This window comes from Aedes aegypti, chromosome 2 (genome assembly GCF_002204515.2).
Source record: "Aedes aegypti strain LVP_AGWG chromosome 2, AaegL5.0 Primary Assembly, whole genome shotgun sequence".
Classification (NCBI taxonomy): Eukaryota; Metazoa; Arthropoda; class Insecta; order Diptera; family Culicidae; genus Aedes; species Aedes aegypti.
Genome location: NC_035108.1, coordinates 335,392,556 through 335,411,504, shown reverse-complemented (window position 1 = coordinate 335,411,504; position 18,949 = coordinate 335,392,556). Strand labels below are relative to the sequence as shown.

Here is an 18,949-nt window from a genome sequence, read left to right as displayed (position 1 = left end):
CGAAAAGCCTTCCTTTTTATCTATAAGTGTCACAAAAACGAACCGAAACAGTCATCCTCAAAAAACACTAAGATGTAGCAAAAAACTGTTCCTGTTCTAAAATGTTTTCTTTTTTGTTTTATTTTTCTGTTCACCTCATTCGGGTTCTATGAGTGTTTGTATTTGGGCAGTTTCCGTCAATGATCTTACATTTTGGACTGAGGCGACCGCTAATTGGCCAAGCAGCCACCGCTGATTTTGCTTAACTTTTTCTGTTTTTTTTTTTTGGTTCTGAGAGCTATCTACGGTCTATTTTTCTATGTATTTCAACCAAAATCTATTGTCGCTTCCAAACGCAAATTCTATCAGTTGGAAAATGAAAAACTCTGCACTCGACTCGCCCTTTTCACGGTTTGTACAATTAAGACAAAAGTAACTGTTTCTGTAGATTTAACATCAGTTTTGTATCCCCACGAGTTCATTGATTATATGTGTTCTAAAGAGAATTGCCAGGTTATATGGAGAGGAGAGATACATTGGATTTACACTTATTCAAACGCTTCCACGTCTTTTGCTTCATTATTGGGGATTATAGAAAAGAACTCAAGTGTCGCAGTTTGAATATTATTATCTTATTTGTTTCTTCTATTTTGCCTTCTTCTGTGATAGTGGTGTTTGTGTGTGCAAGAGATTAACCTGTCGTTTGATTTTGTATTCTACAATCTCTTCCACTGGTTGTGCTTCTACTACCTAAACAGCAGACTGAATCAGTGTGCAAACCCTTCTTTTGTAACTGTTTCAAAAAAGTAGCTTTCGCGTTTTTTATTTAAATTCATTTCAATTAGCGATTATAGGTCCCCTTTTGAAGGAGTTTTTTGTTTTCATTTGTAATACCGTTTATTTGTATCTATCTATCTTCTTTTGGTTGCACGCGGTACTTCAAATGGCTAGATCAATCAATAAACAGTTTTTTTGTTCTTGTTGGCTTTTCGGCTTGCTGCTGATTTGCTGGCTTGCTTGCTGGCACGCTGCTGATATCAATTCTCTTGTTTTCTTTGCTTGCTGTCTTGCAATTTAATACTTTGTTATTAGTTTTTTTTGTAACGTTTCTTTGTATTTCTCTAGATATTTAACTCGATTTGTGATTGAACTCTTTGATGTTCTAAGTTTGTTGTGTCCTTAGTGTGATTTCACGTTTTACGCTTGCCGTGAGCCATTTAGGTTTCATTTTTATGCGTTTGACTCATCATTATTATTGGTAGCACTACTTAGGGGACAAAAGAGGGGGACGAGCGGTGCAATCTTGTGTAATTTAAATGGTAGGTATGTTGAAGAAAGAGAGAGGGGGGGTAAAGAAGGAAGCTCGTACGATGGCTCTAGTGGATCCTTAACCAGACGATGCGGTGACACTGGTGTCGTCATTCTTCTGTGTGGCAAGGGCTGCCTTGTTCTGGCGTACAATTTCCGCACGTCGTTCCTGAAATGAGAGTGAGCACATGGGATTGATTTAATTCACTTATATGGAGTATGTTGTCATCATGCATACGCGTATAGGTGTGATCTGTCTAAATTACAAAATTATAATAGAACATTATAATCATTTGTGATTCTTGAAAATGAATTGCATTTCATTGGACCCTCTCAGTAAATTTTCCCTATTTCTTATAGAAATCTAACTATGTCAAACAACTGTTCCTATAGCATTAACTCCATAAATCAAAGTAGGTAGTACACTTTCCCACATCTAATGACAATACATATATAACTTGCTAATCAAAGCGAACCTGTGCCATAAATAACCTTTTCCACCGGTTGTCATGTCTACCTATCTCAAGTGATATTCAGCATGACTCTGGTAACTTTTACTTGTTCGTACCTACTGTATTTCTGAGCTATAAATACTGGCTGCTGTTGACGCTGAAGAGATACTTCCCGGACTGTGGACTGATTAACATATTATTTTATTCTTTATTTTCAGGATATAAACCCGGTAGCAATACAATCCAAGAGTTTAATCGGCTCCATCCCATTACCCCGAACGCCATTAACCCGAACGCCACTACCCCGAAAGCCATTACCCCGAATGGGTCATTACCCCGAACGCCACTACCCCGAATGAGCCATTACCCCGAATAGTATGAAATACAGTACAGTATCTTGTTTTGCGTGCAAAAATGCGTCTCTAATGAAGGCTGGTAATTAATGGCACGTAAAATTCGTCGGTAAAATGTTCATCATATATTTTCCCTTCTTTTAAATGCCAGCCATTCTTTCGAAATATCTTGATGGCAACTATATTCTTCTCATTCTTTCTGAGACAGTGCCTGTTTATCAGCTCAGTGGGCACCTTCGCAATTCAAGGGTTCATTCACAAATTTCATTTCGCCAAAAATTGCCATTTTTAACACCTACCCACCCCCTCGTACTTTTTTTGTATGGAAATTCTACATATTGTGAATGGGCTGTAACATTTTGAGGACAACCACCCACAAACTTTTTTGCTCCCTTCAGCGTTACGAAATTTGTGAATGGGCTTTAATAAAATAAACCTTTTATTGACTGAAAGGAATTCGAATCCATAACCCTCAATATGGTGTTGCTTAACAGATGCGTAATCACTGGTATTTGGACTTGTTGGTGGTGTTCATATTTCAATTTTGTTTTTAAACAAATATTTTTCTTTCTTATGAATATAGGTTGTGTCATAGCATCACGTTGTTACAGTGATCATTCACGTCATAGCTGCAAACATTTCACCAGAAATTTGCCCTTCTTTTTTAAATAGGCCGTTCTTTCACGATTTTGTTGGATAAGCTAGTCACTAATATTTCCATATAGAACAGCTTTTTATAAAGGAATATATCTTGAAGGCATTCACTAAAGTGATTCCTGCTATAATTCTAATCGGAAATTTTCCCTTTCTTTTATCTTCTTGTATTAAAACAGACAGATCTCCTATGGATTTACTCAACATTTTTCTGCTATCATCATTTCTTCATTATCTTGAATCAAAAAAAATATTTTTTTTGTGGTTATCTCACAGAAATTCAAATTAATCATCCCACAAATCAACAAAAGTTCTTACTGTAGCATCAATCAGAGGCCGCCGATTTTTCTAACATGTACAAGTGTACAAGTGCGATAGCGGAACGGTCGTCTATTAGGTTGGTTTTAGGCGGGTTCCATAGAACAACAATTGCAGCGACTATTTCAGGGTGAACTTCCATTACCATCGTTTACGAAACAAAATCTTTAAGAAGATCTTAATCTTAATGCCCGACACCTATACAAATGAGTAAAGGAAGTGGCTACCGACGTCCAATAAGAGACTTTACTACATCCTGATTTTGTGCATATTATAGCTATCCTTCTCATAATAAATTCACCCTTCTTTTCAAAATAGGCAGTTCTTCAGAGCATTGCAATGTTGCTGTGTGAATCTTCTCAAAATAAGGGGACAAAACTTAGTGTGTAAAAATTATTTGCTGAACAACTAGCTGCTTTTTTATCTTCTAATATTTGAAAAATACATTTTTGACCCAAACTCGTGAAATACTCAAAAGGAATCGTACAATTATCTCCCCACTCTCTAACTAGAATATGTCTCAAAATGTTATCCATTCGGGGTAATGGCGTTCGGGGTAATGACCCATTCGGGGTAACGGCTTTCGGGGTAATGGCGTTCGGGGTAGTGGCATTCGGGGTAGTGGCGTTCGGGGTAGTGTGATAGAATCGTTTAATCACTTCTAGTAATTTCATTGATTTGGAATTCTCACCGCAGCTCAGAAATAATCTGAATTTCACTCAGCAAAAAAGCAACCAATTTTATCGAAAAATGTCATTCTTAAATCTTGCTTTTGATAAGTTTTGCAGAAGAGTGTATTACGCTAAAAATGTCAATTTAAAAACGTCCCATTCAAAGTAGGTATTACCATTTTTCTCAAATTGGAGATTTACGATTAGTCAAAAAATGATTATTAGGAGCAGTGATTTTCTAGCTGAGCAATTTATTTTATGAATTCCAAGCTACAATGCCAAGGTCAAGTTTTCAAATTGAAACCAATTTTGTATGAAAAAAACAGCTAATGTGCACTTTATTCTGAGCCCATATAGCCGAAGCGGTAAACGCGCAGCTATTCAGTAAGACCATGTTGAGGGTCGTGAGATCATATCCCAATGTTTCTTGGGGAGATCTTTTCGTAACGGAGATATTCACGACTTCCCAGGGCATATACCGTAAGGACGCCATTCACCGCTCATTTAACAGCATTTCAACATGTTAAATTCTGTCAAAAATCAGTCGTTTGATATTTTTCATAACTTTTTGCGCTAGACGCAAGATAAACCATTTGTTTTTGTAGGAAAAAAGTTGAAATGTGAAAAATGTATAATGGTACCGAATGACATGTATGCCAATGATACAGGTTTAGGGCGCCTAAGTATGAGGCCCTATACACAGCACTAGTTGGAATCAATTTACATTAATTAGCTGATTGTTATCTTTGTACTATAGTACGACAACATATTTAACATCAGCAGCTGAGAAGCATTTTTTGATCTGTCATAGTAAAATCATTGTTGAACTCATATTGATTGCCTTAAACAGCCTAAAATTATTTTTTAGAAAAAAAAACATTATAAGATAAAATCATATAAATTTCATTCTGATACAACCCTTATTGGTATACCAATACATGCTAATAACTTTTATAGCGAGAATTTGTTCAGATTTTTTCAAAAAAAAACTCAATGAGCTGTGAATGGAGCATGAGCGGTGAATGGCGTCTGTGCTTATTCTGCGCGGCGTGTGAGTCGAGGCGAGTCGCTGTCACCTCGAGCGATGTGAAACGATTAATGTTAATCAAATGGAAGCGAGTCGACAATTGTCACCTCGATCGACTCGTCTCACCCCACACGCCGCGCAGAATAAGCACAAATATACACACTTAAAAACGATATCTCTGTTCGGTAATTTATTTTACGGTTTTCAATCAGTAAACCACAGAAAATACTGAGATTTCAGCTCTTTTGGATAATATTACTAATTTTCAGTAAAATTTTTCCTAGTTTTTTGAATTCGGTAATCAATTATGCTGATAGTACCGTAAAGTTTCAAATTCACCGAAAGAAGCAAAAAGCCAGTAAAATGTTATTACTGACTTATCAGTATCAATTCTTTTTAACCGAGTTTTCGTTAATATGCAATGAAAACAATTGACCACGTGTGCTATCTGTCAAGAGGATGTACTTATAGCTAAAAAAAAACAGAAAAAGAATGCCTACTGACGAAAATTTCAATTTTGTGATAGAAATATACATTTGATAGGTATTTTAACTCGTCCATCTGCATCACTACTCATGGTAAGTATGCGAAAATCAGACGAATAAAAATCGAAACGATCTTCCGCCAATGTTTGTGCAACGGAACTCGCACAATGCTGGACAATTTGGCTGGTGCTAAGATTGTGCAGCAACATGTCTTGCATTCTGAACTTACTGGAGGCCGTTTCAATTCTGGTGGATAAATATAATATTCGTCATGTATTTCTTTCTTTCCTTGTATGCAAAGCATACCCAAATCATTCTCGGAGATCCAGCTTGTCGGAGACATGCTCGGGCTGCAAAAAAAAAAACAAGTGGATCTCTGGCAAACCATGGTGTAATATAAACCCAGTTTGGGAAGTCGCGAGGAAATGAGGACATCATATTCCAACCATGAGAAGTTGATAGGAGCATAAAAATGGGAATGCCTAAAGGGGTGGGAATGATTAGCATTATATTCATATCGCGAACAACCAGTAGTAGTACTAAAATCGTTTAACTGAAAAAATCAGCAAAAAAATGTAAATAAAAAGCACTTTACTGAAAAAGACAGTAAAGTTTCGCAACAATTTTTACTGATTTAATCCGTACTTTTTTGACATTTCGATATTTGCTGCCTTGCTGAGTTTTCGGTAATTATATTTTTTACCGACTTAACTCTGCTGTTCAAAAACCCAGTAAAATTTTACTGACTTCGGTAATAAAATCTAAGTGTGTACGCATGCTAAAAAGGGTTAATTGGAAACGAATGCTCTATTCCAGTTGGGACGTAACGCTAGTAAGAAGAAGAAGATGATGAAGCGTACTTTATTTTATACAGCATTGTATCACTGTAGCAATTCGCAGGTAATTCTGTTCTATTAAACACTTCAAGGGTCTAAACACTAAAAACGATTAGGGGACATAGTTGGGTTAATAAGACCGTTCGATTTTAGCAACATGAAATTTTTGGACGTGTTGAGATCGTAGCAAACCATGCGTGCGAGCTGACGTGCTTAGAGAGGGGTAAAATCTAGGACAGGACGTGACAGCTCAACTAAGACTGCCTATTTGTTTTTCGGCCGATATCCTTGACGATACAAGAGCCAGTGCTACCAGTATTCATTTTAAGCAAATCTTGTGAACAAATTAAAATATCAATGCCCAAAATTTGGTTGTTTCTTGCACGCTTCATTCATATAGTGCAATAGAGGATGCTTTATTTTTAAAAAAATCAGGTTTATATTACAAACCGGCAATACTTATAGAGAAAATTGACACAATTTCCATTATATTGCTCTCAATTAAGTATATTTAATTGATTTTAGTATTGTAGGAGCACATGCGGAAAAGTTAATATGGAATATAAGTGGATTCGAAACAAATAGGCTTCATGAAAAATTTTCAAACTTTTTATGAAACTTTAATTTATGATCTAGCAACACGGCCGGGCTAGCAACAAAGTGCCCTGTTGAAATCCAACTCAACGATGTGAAAGTAGGCCTTTGCCAAAACGACCAATCAGAAAGGGTCTTTTTTGACAGGCAATTGGTTTCATTTTTGTACTGTGACCTGTCACGTCTTGTCTTAGGGTAAAATAAGTTTTCATCTCGTTTCGCACTGCGAGCAATGGCGCCTAAACCAAAGCTCTAAAGCCAGGGCATTGGGAATAAATGTCCCTGTCCCATCTCAGGAGAACAACAATGGAGTGTGCAATAACTTTCCTAGCATCGCCACTCCCAACGATTTTACCTATAACCCTGAATTGAAACGGTTGGTACGGTTGTCCCCGTTTCTTCTTTCATTGAATTGAAGATTTTGTATCTATCAGTTTATTCATACATGAATAACCTAATCGTCACAATTTCTTCAATTATCTTCAACCCCAAAGTCTGCACAGTGGGCCTAGCCAATTTAATATTTGTATCATATCGCTGATATTCTGCAAATATTAATGCTGACAAGAAAATACCTGACTAAATTTAGGTATTTCCAGGATGCTTTTCAATATTGGCTGTGCAAGGGCTTAGATTAGATTAGATTAGATGAAATTTATGGACGTGTTGCCAAAATTGAACGGATTGTAATAAGTAACCTCCTTTGAGTAAAGACCTTCACTGCCCATAAATGCATACCAGTCCCACTAGCAAAACAACGCACCTAAGAAAAACGCGATAGAATTTTTTGCTCTATTTACTCCAATTAAGTTGAAAAAACAATGTTTTCGCACCCAAATTTGCACTCAAATGGTGCAATGAAGTATTGATTACAGTATTACATACATTTTGTTTATTAATTTTCTCAAATAATTTGTTAATTTGCGGGAAAATGTACGCATGACTGATATGCGTTTATTTGCTCTTGAATGTACGAGAATAAACGCATAACGGTATCAATGCTTACTATGATGCATCGGTCTTCACATGTGAATAATTGTTGTTTTGGCAGTTTAGTGTCCACATTAAAAGTCGTGGAAATGTTTGCTCTCGATTAAGGTACCGCGGGGTAAGTGGGTAAATGGGGTAAGTGAAAACAATTGATATATTTTACTGAATATGTGAATTAACGTTTTAAACTCATGCGTAAACCTTTGAGGCCATTCAGAACATTACGATAGGTAAAAGATTTCTGAGATTTTTCAGCCATTTTCGCATAATAGAGCGAAAAATTGTTAACCTGTCAACTGTTACTCCGTAACAAGTTGGCGGCGTACAATCTTATTTTAATATTTTCAGTGGAAAAAAGTTGCGGAAAATAATTTCCTGTACCACTTCTTAGTTGTCCTCTGTGACAGTTTCAAACTGCAATAAAAAAAGTTTTAGAATTAATTCGACGTAGACCTAAAAATAACTAAATTTAAACACCATCAATTTTCTTATCAGGTGGGGCAAGTGAAAAGTTTATCATTAGAGATTGAATTTGAGTTTTCGTACTGAAGTAGCCATAAGTAAACATTATTCGCAATTATCATAGAAAAACATAACGTGCTGATAATTCAAGAAACACTATACTCAAGCGTTAAAAGCTATTAGAAATCATGGAACATCTCTAAAAGATGTTGCCAAACATTTCAATATCAATATGTCTACTTCGGGCAGCCAATTAAAAGGGAGACGTTGACTGAAAAGTTGCAATCTCGTGGAATCTAGTTCAAAACATAAAAATGGGGTATAGGTCTATCCACATAAAAAAGATCCTAAATACGTTATTGAAGGATTCCGTTTGATTTCTCCCGAAGAGTTATCCGACGTCATATTCGACTTTCTCAAAAACAAATAACGAGCGGTGGAAATTCTACAGAGCAGAAATGCAATTGCTGTCCTATAATGTAAGAACTAACATTGGAAATGTTGCAGTTATAATGTTGTCGAATCATTTCAACTAACATAACTGAACAGAAGAAAATTCAAGTGAAAAGAATAACATTTTCTTTGTTTACATGTTACTTATGTTATTGTTCATTGGGAAGCCTTAACAAATGTTAAAGCCAATAGAAATCGTGAATATAACTGTTTGTTTTTGAAATTATTGTTCAAAACGGTGAACTTTTCACTTGCCCCACTTTTGGGACAAGTGAAAAGTTAGGAGACATTTTTCAAAAACTTTTTCTGTATTTTTTTCTTTAATTTTTTATAAAAATCAATTTCAGCATGCTGCTTATATTTAGTGGGAGTCAAGCTAAAAAATGTACACGACCTCATTTGTTTCAATTTAAAGTCTCTAGAATTTGAAGAATCTCAACTATGCGAATTCCATTACCCACTTGCCCCACGGTACCTTATTTGAAAAGTTGTAGTACTTCTGCTAGTTCCGAGGATGGGTGCAGGATATTGGCCGATGGCGACCCGTTGGACAATGACGCGGGCTCTGAAGACAACTTCGCTGGCTTCAACAATAAGGACGACTGTGACGGCAATGCTGGTGGCGACGGCAGCTTTCAGTTTCCACCAAAGACGTACCCTGAACATTGGGTAAGCTATTTGAAATCGTTGGAGGACACCGAATATGCGACGGGGACTGATGAAATGGACTCAGACGGAAGTTATACGGCCATTGATGAACTCGCCAAAAACGCAAGAGAACACTAAAAGAATTGAAAGCGAGATACACCGTCACCAATAAGCGCCTTTCATCACACCAACTAATGCTTGTCGATTATGGATGTATAATGAACTGCAGGCTTAACATCTCGAAAGACCACCGTATTCGTCTCAACACGGTGCTCTGGGCATTGGATTCACGAGAACAAACCATCTATATTTGCCAGAGCGTGAAACAAGTGGATGTCTGGCAGATTTAATTGTTTCGACAAATTGAACCCTAAAAAACGAAATTTCGAGTTATCTAGTTGTAGCATTAAGGGGACAAATTGTGGGTAAATATATTTCCCTTAGTTGACTTCCTTATTAAAACAATTGCTCGCGAGTCCTTATCACACAAGTAGCGAGACTGACATGCGTTTATTAGTAACGTGGGACAGACCAAGTTCGGTGTTGTTTTTCACATTTCTAGAACAAACGTATTGTTTTCTTATAAAACCATAAAAGTACATACAATTTAATGAAGTTTTCCGTAATTAACCAAAAATTGATGAAAACTTACGTGGGACTGTTATGCATTTATGGGCAGATTCAGATCTACTCGTAACTATCTACTACGTATCTATCTACGTAACTTGTAACGCCAACGAACAAGGTTTACAGTCAAACAGCCTGAACGAAACATGTTCTTTAAAGTTTAGTAATCGACGATTCATTAAACTCTATAAACAATCATCGATTACGAAACTTTAAAGGACATGTTTCATTTAACATGTTTGGCCGACGTCCGAAACGTTATAAGCTACGCTTATAGATAACAGTATACTGTTATTCAAAAACTTCTTAGAGTGAAGCTCTTTGTATCTACATCAGAGATCTTTGGAAGGTTAATGAATGAAGTTACCATTTAAATCCTTCGAGCAAAAGCCTATAGTCTATAAGCTAACTAGTAAACTTTCTGGCGTAATTAAAAAATGTTACACCCGAACAGGTTCAATAAGATATGTTCTATCAAGTTTTGACATCAACGATTGTTTGTGGTTATCCAAAAACTTCTGTGAGTGAATGCCTTCGTATCTATAAGCCTACACACTAAGTTCATTTTACCGGAAATTGGTGAATTTCACCGTAATCTCATCAACTGAACAGTTCGGTGAAATAAAACACCGTAAATTCGTCGGAATTTAACGGATTCCGGTGAATTTTTACCGAATACTGTAAAAATTTACCGTACTCCGTTAATTTTTTTTTACCGAACTGTTCAGCTGTTGAGATTTCACAGGAATCCGTAAAATAATTTAAGTGTGTAACCAGTGATCTTTTAGAGATTTCATACTCAAGCTGATTTGAGAAAACATATTCTATGCAATTGGAGTCCAACGACTTTCTGAGGTTATTCAAGAAAACAAAACCTAACCTACATGAACATTAGAGTGATGCAAATTTTGAAATTTGGACTCCCCTATTTTTCACTTAAATTAATACTCTTATTATTCGCTCGACTCGAAGAAAACACCAATGATAAACAACTTGTTCTTTTGTTGTGCAAAATATGATGTTTTCATTGATTCCACTCGCCATATACGTCAAAATCGTAGAACATCATTTACGAAATCGTTCATTTCATCATTTCATAGGTTATCATCTTACTTAGTTTTTTCTCAGCTTTCAGAATTTTGAACGATCGGTGCGCTGATAGTGAAAAAAAACGGTTTTTCTAACAAAATTCAAAATTACCACCAAAATTTGTTTAGTCTCAGATGAAAGCTATATCCTTCCTCTATACGATGCCACTAAGTTTGCTATGTGTTCCTAGGGAAATACAAGACATATCACGTGAAGAAATACCTATGGTTTATCAAAAAACGGGCTTTTTCGCAAACTGTTTAGCTAGCTGGCGTACGAGGGGTCCACCAATTTGAGAAAACCGAAAGGAACTAAAGGGTGTTTTAGCAAATACTATGTACACAGGAAAAAAATCTATGGTGAAAAATACGATTTAGCTGACTACGCCCATTCTTGAAACTACCATGCAATTTCAGACCAATTTACTATATTTAGCGTTTACGGTACACCCCACCACTTTACTGGTTTTTTTGACAGAAATAATTTACAACAATCTGATTTCGACTACAGACATGGTAAAATCAATTGGGCCTTCCTTAGCCGAGTGGTTAGAGTCCGCGGCTACAAAGCAAAGCCATGCTGAAGGTGTCTGGGTTCGATTCCCAGTCGGTCCAGGATCTTTTCGTAATGGAAATTTCCTTGATTTCCCTGGACATAGAGTATAATCGTACCGTAAAGTGCCCTAATTGAGCGCAGTGCCTGATTCCGCGCATTTCATACAAAATTATTTATATATGGAAATACACATTAATATTTAAGCAACTTTCAATGCTATCACAAATAAAAGCAAATAAGGCATTTTTTCGCGGCATAAAAAAATAATCAGTGAAGGCCCGTCGGAGTAGACGTCATTTTTCTATTTTTTTTAGCGTCCGTGCTAAAACTGTAGGACAACAACAAACGCGATGTCTTTATTAAAAATGTTTTATTTTTTATGCAATATTCTATGGGACTACTTGCTACAGATATGTTTCATGGTCCTTCTATGAAATCTTATCAAATATTAGCATAATTATTGAGTTTTTTTTTTTTCAAAATAGTATTGCGCGAAATTAGGCTACGTCTTTTTTCATAATGCCTTAATTCCGCGCACTGTTCATCGCATAACAACAGACAAGTAAAACATGCTATATCCGTCTTCACATCTGTCTATTTCTCTGAAAAGTAACTTCATGCATACATACGTTTCATGTACAAGCGAAATATCGGGAAAGCCCACTTAGGCAGCGTCCATAAATGACGTAGCATTTTTTGACCAATTTTTGACACCCCCTCCCCCTTCGTAGCCTATTTTCCCATACTTAATACATGGTTCATAGCAAAATCGTAGACCCTCCCCCTAAAATACTACGTCATTTATGGACGGTCCCTTACAGGGAAAAATACCATGTGGTTTATGCACAGCCCCAAAAAAAGAGTCTATACATATGTGCGCACAAAATTTACTTAGCATAATGAACCACACATAACATTGCCAATGTACACTTGTTTATGATTCTTATTTATATTATACTAGTGGTCCCGGCAAACTTCGTCTTGCCATCAAGTAGGCTGTTGAAACCCGCTATGAATTGTCCCATACAAAATAAAAGTTCCGTTCAGTCCCGTTTTTCCTACTTTCCCGGTAAACACCCTGCAACTTTTATACACACAAACACGTCGGAACCCTTGACGAACAAAATGGAGAAACAATCATACAAATCTGTTGCCCCGTTCGTGAGCCATTTCGTGACATACAAACACCATTCCATTTTTATTTATATATAGAAGATAATCCATATAGAATTATTGGAAAAACAACATATGTTGTAGAAGACCCCACAAATTACGACACACTCTCGGGAAATGATTCACGGAAACGTTACGATCTCTACATAATTTACGAAGCCTCCATACAAAAAGTATGATAATACGGGGGAGAGGGATTTAAAATGGCCATATTGTGTGTGACGTAATTTATGGATGACCTCTAGGTTCTTCTGAGGTTTCTTTTTTGCTTAAAAAATTAAGTTTCAGTTACCCGTGGCATTAGTGGATACCATTAATTGATGTGCTTTAAACTTATTGATTCCAAGCAATAATGTGAACTGGTCCTTGTATTGTATGAACAGTGCAGAATACAAATAGGGGTAGTCGGGGCGGTTTCCCCAATGGGGTGGAATGATTCACATTGGCATGCAATGTGATGGATTTTACTAAGGTGGCGCAGATGATTGAAGCGTGCCACTAGTTCTCTCTTTCCTTCTCCCGCTGTTCTTATGCAGCGCAAATAGTGACGTCAGCGTGAGAACAGCGGGAGAATGAAAGAGAGAACTAGTGGCACGCTTCAATCATCTGCGCCACCTTAGTAAAATCCATCACATTGATTGGCATGGGGGTTTTTAAGGGGCCTTCCTTAGCCGAGTAGTTAGAGTCCGCGTCTACAAAGCAAAGCCATGCTGAAGGTGTCTGGGTTCGATTCCCGGTGGGTCCAGTATCTTTTTGTAATGTAAATTTCATTGGCATCCCTGGGCATACTATCGTGCCTGCCACACGATATACCTACGAATGCAAAAATGGTAACTTTTGCAAAGAAAGCTTCAGTTAATGACTGTGGAAGTGCTCATAAGAACACTAAACTGAGAAACAGGCTCTGTCCCAATGAGGACGTTAATACCAAGAAGCAGAAGATGGGGGTTTTTCCTCGACCGAATTGTCTAAAACTATGCAAAAAGAAGCATATTTAAGCCAAATATGAGCTCAGTAGATTTCGAAAGAGTATTTCATTTCTAAACTTTCCAGTTCAGTGAATAAAATAATTAAATTGTTAGATTCTATGAGATAATTTCACAACATAAAATAGAGTGCTTATATCACCCATCGACAAAACAATCGACGAAAAATTCATTCGTGATTTTTTTAGACAACGGAAATCGTGCGTATCTAGTGTGTTGATCTAAAAAATGCAATTCTAACGACTTTTGATGGCCAAATTGTCCCACTTTTCCCTAGACAAAATTCACACGTATTGGTTATCTTTATTTCATGTGATAGACAAAAAGTTAATAAATAAAAACTGAACGTAGGCTAAAAAGTTACGGTTCATACAAAACTCTACGTTTTCTCATACAAAAAGTGTTACGGAAGGGAAGGGGGTTGAAAATTTTCAATTTTAAGTGTTACGTAACATATGGATGCAGCCCCTTATCAAAATTAATGTTAATTTGATTGTTTCATGAGTGCGCGGAATTAGGCATTCTTCTGCGCGGAATATGGAAAAGTGTTTAAAAAATGCGCGGAATTAGGCAATTTCAACGAGTGAACTATTTCAAAAAAATCACAATTGTAAATTATGAATACAGTCTAGTTTATATTTTTCCCATAATCTTGAATAGATTTGCTAGCAATCCACCCATAAAGCTTTTTTGTTGATACAATACTAATTTTTAATTAACCATTTGAATCGTTTTATTCCTTAACTGCGCTGAATTACGGCACTTTACGGTACCTGCCACACGATATACGAATGCGAAATGGCAACTTTGGTAAAGAAAGCTCTCAGTTAATAACTGTGGAAGTGCTCAAAAGAACACCAAGCTGAGAAGCAGGCTCTGTCCCAGTGAGGAGAGGACGTTAAGGTGAAACATCTTGGAATTCAAAGATGGCCACCATAATGGCCGACTTGTGCCCCTACTCACGTTTTCAAAGGCTTTAATCTGGAGAAATAGTTTGCAATCGTTTCTGATCTTCTTATATTAAGCTTTCTGCTAGTGCACAAAGCCAAAATAAAAAGATCACTGATGTTGGATGCTTCCTTCGCGAGATTTGTGCCCTTGAAGTTTAAGTGCAATCTCAGAAGTTGATTCCAAAATGTTTCACCTTAATGCCAAGCAGAAGAAGAACATGGTAAAATCAAGCGCATTTCTGGTCTGCTGAAAATTGCCGGTGCGAGCGCTTAAGTTAACCCCCGAGAATGGTAGTTTAACCGCACAATTTTTTCGCGTGTAGTGATCAGTGACATAAAATTGCTGGATTTACCATCACCCAGAAACTTATCTGAAGTTGAAATTCTGGGGAACGGTACATTATTCTTAGGAATGGTTTAATCTGGGGAACGGAATTTTGGGAAATAGTTTTTGAGCGAATGGTTTTCTTAGGAATTTCATAGAATCCCTCTATGTGATATGACAGCTAATGGTGAAGACCGGAAAAATGTTGAGAATTACCACTTAATTTTCCCCTTTTCATTACCCTAGAACTCTATTCTATGCACAATATGTACATCATCACACACAAATCACACAAACTAAAAGTGTAAAATAATTAGCAAGGAAATCATATAAAATCGGTAAAGCAAACCACACAACGCACACGAAACGGAAAACATAAAATCAAACAGAGAGCAATAAAAAGAAAATACGTAAACGAAACCTACGTGTTTGCGAATGGTTTCCAGCTTCTTCTGGAGTTCCTTCTCGCGGTTCTGCTCGGCGGTGGACAATTTGTTCTCGATAATGCGGGTCTTCTCTTCGGATTTCTGCGACTCGAGCAGATCCACGGTGGCTCGCACTTCGTTCAGCTTGTCAGTGTTCTGAGGGTGGGTGGTGGTTGATGACCATGATGGGTGGCAATGGCGATGATGATGATGATGATGATGGAGTCCAATCAAATGATTGACGATGGATTGGTGTTTATGATCGTCGTTGAACAAAAATCGATGCCAAATTCGGGTTGGACCATTGCAGATAGGCCAAGTTCAGTTCAGGTCCACGGCGATTTCGTGCCAATTAGTTGTACATGTGATAGGGGATTTGAAGAGGAGGGACAAGATGATGTAGTGGAGTAATGGTTTGGTGATGATATTTTTGGCACATGTTTCGGACCGGAAAATGGTACATGATTGCGCCAAGCAGTAGTGTACATGCGGGTCGATGGGGAGACAACGCATCAAAGTCCCCGATGGGATTGGCGGTGGTCATGTTTGTCGAGATGATTGATGTTATGTTGTGATACAGGATGAATGCACGTGTCGTGATTTCGTTGTTTCGGTGTAACAGTATAGCGGTAGTGATTTTTCACGATGAAAATGTACATGGAAAGAAACATAAATGAAACAGAAAAATAAAGAGAAAAATTATCAATAAGGTATCTTTTTACACAAAAACGAAAAAAAAGTAAAACTAACTTGCGAAAAAAGTGCTTTGCAGGAAATATTTCATTTTTCGGGCCACCCAATGTAGCGAGAACTGATTGTCACGATAAAAGTGAACGTAAATAGCAGATACATAAATACAGGGCTGGTAGCGAATGAGTGTCTAGAAAAAAGCAACTTTAGATATCTCTTGCCTAAATAATTGGTCTCTTATTATTATCTCAAGGATCAAGAAGAGACCAAACAGCGACATCGACTTAAGAAACTAAAATAAATTTAACAGGAGCTTTTTCTTCTAGGCTTTACGACCTCACTGGAACAGTGTAAGTGTAAGCTCCCTCAAAGTGTGATAGCAGGGATACGTCGAATCATGATAATGTTTTAGTACACTTATTCCTTGTGTTTCAAGGAACAAGTGCACCAAATACGTTGAGATTATCCGTTGCAAGCGTGCACTCTTATCAGCAGGGATGCCAAGTCAATTTTCCAAAAATCTGGAAGATTTTGAAAATTTGTCTGGAAAAGCCTGGATTGCCATGGAGAACCTTACAAATTATTTACAAAACCTTACAAACTCGTTTCAAATTTTATCTGGATTTTCCATGATTTTTTGTAAAATGGGGCCTCAAAAATCTGGAATATTCCAGACAAATATGGAAGGTTGGCAACACTGCTTATCAGGGCCGATTCACAAATTTCATAACGCTAAAGGGGGTGGGTGGGTGTCTTAAAGATGTTACAGCTCATACGATATTTGGAAAATGGTCATACAAAATGCGTTACGAGGGGGTGGGAGGGTGTCAAAATGACCATTTTTAGCGCTATGAAATTTGTGAATAAAACCCATCAAACTTTTTCTGCACTCTACAAATTTTGTGATAGTTCAATTTGGGGTGAAGTGCGCAATAAGTTGGTGAACGCTCTTTTGCTGTTGAGATTTTGTTTTGTTTTCATTGTGTGGGGCTAAAACGGTTGCTCATCTTCAGGGGCCCAGATAGCCGTAGCGGTAAACGCACAGCTATTCAGCAAGACCATGCTGAGGGTCGTGGGTTCGAATCCCACCGGTCGAGGATCTTTTCGGGTTGGAAATTTTCTCGACTTCCCGGGGCATAGAGTATCTTCGTACCTGCCACACGATATACACATGCAAAAATGGTCATTGACATAGTAAGCTCTCAGTTAATAACTGTGGAAGTGTTCATAAGAACACTAAGCTGAGAAGCAGGCTCTGTCCCAGTGGGGACGTAACGCCAGAAAGAAGAAGAAGATCTTCACGCTTCATGCATCGTTTTAGCAGCTTGCCACATTGAGTCGGCGATAGGCGTGTGGTGTACGCACGGACTTATCAATCGTAAGGTTTTTGGTTCAATTCCAGGTTGATGCAACTTTTTTTTTGTTTTCAAATTCTGGTTTCTCATAAGACAAATTAACGAATTTTAACCAGATTTCTTGTTGCGAATTTTCATAAGGGATATTTAAGGTTTACTATTTTTTTTAATTGGTGGAGGACCGGTACAAACACGAGGCTGTCATTTCCAAAGCAGAACTGTCAAAGAGCTCCCTGATCAGCTGATTTGAAACGTCTTGTGAATAGGCCTATCATACATTAATGCACATTTCATTGCTACAATAAAGCAATGCTACTTTGCATTCATAAAATGGAATTAAAGCATTATTGCACGCATATTGCAGAATAAAAGCAATGATTCATTGTACTCGTTGAATTAAAGCTAAAATACGGTAATACCTTAATGCATGTGGTTACTTGGGCTGTGTGTATTTTCCATGTTTTTTCCAAGAATATCATCAGAAATCAACTCAAGTATTAGTCCAAAAAACAACTCCAGAAATTCAACCAGGATGTCCTCCAAAGATATTTCAGAAATTTCAAATTAGAAAGTACTAAGTCATTCAGAAACTAATCCAGTGATTCCAGAAATTCTTTGAGAAATTCATCAATGAAGTTCATGAAGAATTAATTCAGGAGACATCCCTGAGTCTTCACGTAATTAGCAACAAGGAAAATTTTCAAGAAATTGTTGGAGATATTCTTGAAAAAAAAACAGGGTTTTATTTGTAAATGAAACTTTAAAGTGATTCTGATGAATTTTTTTGATGAACTCCTGCAAGGATATCTACTAGCGAAGAACAAGTCTTTCTGTGATTTTAATCGCATAAAAAATCCTAAAAAGATGCAAGGATCTCAGAAAGAGCTCTTGGACTCGTCAGGAAGGTTTAGAGGATTTGCTATATGCTAAGACAAATATTGAAAAAATAAAAACTAGAATCCCTAGATAATAAAATGCAGGATTTCCTAAAGAATTTTTTTTGGAAAACATAGAACAGAATCCGAAATTTGAGACGAAATGGTGGGAGGAATAACAGAATAATAGCTGTAGTATTTGCTAGTTTGTAATGTTTGGAAACACTGCAGAAGAAATTTCTAAATGAAATGATAGAGAAATTCTTTACATAATCCTTAGCGTTTTATTCAATGGGGAGGGGGATCTCGTTCAAGAATTTCAATTGGAATTTCACGAGAATTGTTTTGTTTAGTGCAAATATATATGCAACCTAGAGATATTTTTGAATGCACTTTATGAGGAATTCCTGGTCTTATTTATTGGGGAATTATTGGTAAATTTCTCTGGAATAATCACTGGAGGATTTTCTCGAACACTACCTGTGAGAAAACATGGATGAATAGTTGAAGGAATCCACATAAAAATGGCAAGAAGAATAACTGGAAATATTGGCGTAGGAGCTCTTGGACGGAATCTTGTTAGGGTTCCTAAAAAAATCCTGAAAGAATTTCTTAAAATCTATGGAATACTTGTTTGAAAGTACACATATCGGAATCTTTGGAAGATCT

General features: G+C 37.0%; 1 protein-coding gene across 3 annotated transcripts in view; it reads right to left on the bottom strand.

Annotated features, from left to right (window-relative positions):
• Positions 1-254: 254 nt before the first annotated feature.
• The window catches only part of LOC5576861 (stathmin-1-A), a 200,102-nt gene continuing 181,407 nt past the window's right edge, over positions 255-18,949 (bottom strand). For 2 of the 3 annotated variants that reach the window (XM_021846012.1, XM_001662909.2), the window contains exons 5-6: positions 15,361-15,516; positions 255-1,456 (exon numbers count right to left, since the gene is read on the bottom strand). In XM_021846012.1, the coding sequence (XP_021701704.1) occupies positions 1,367-1,456; positions 15,361-15,516 (246 nt within the window). In that variant the 3' untranslated portion in view covers positions 255-1,366. The remainder of the gene's footprint in view (positions 1,457-15,360; positions 15,517-18,949) is intronic. The other variant, XM_021846013.1, reaches the window with a different exon arrangement.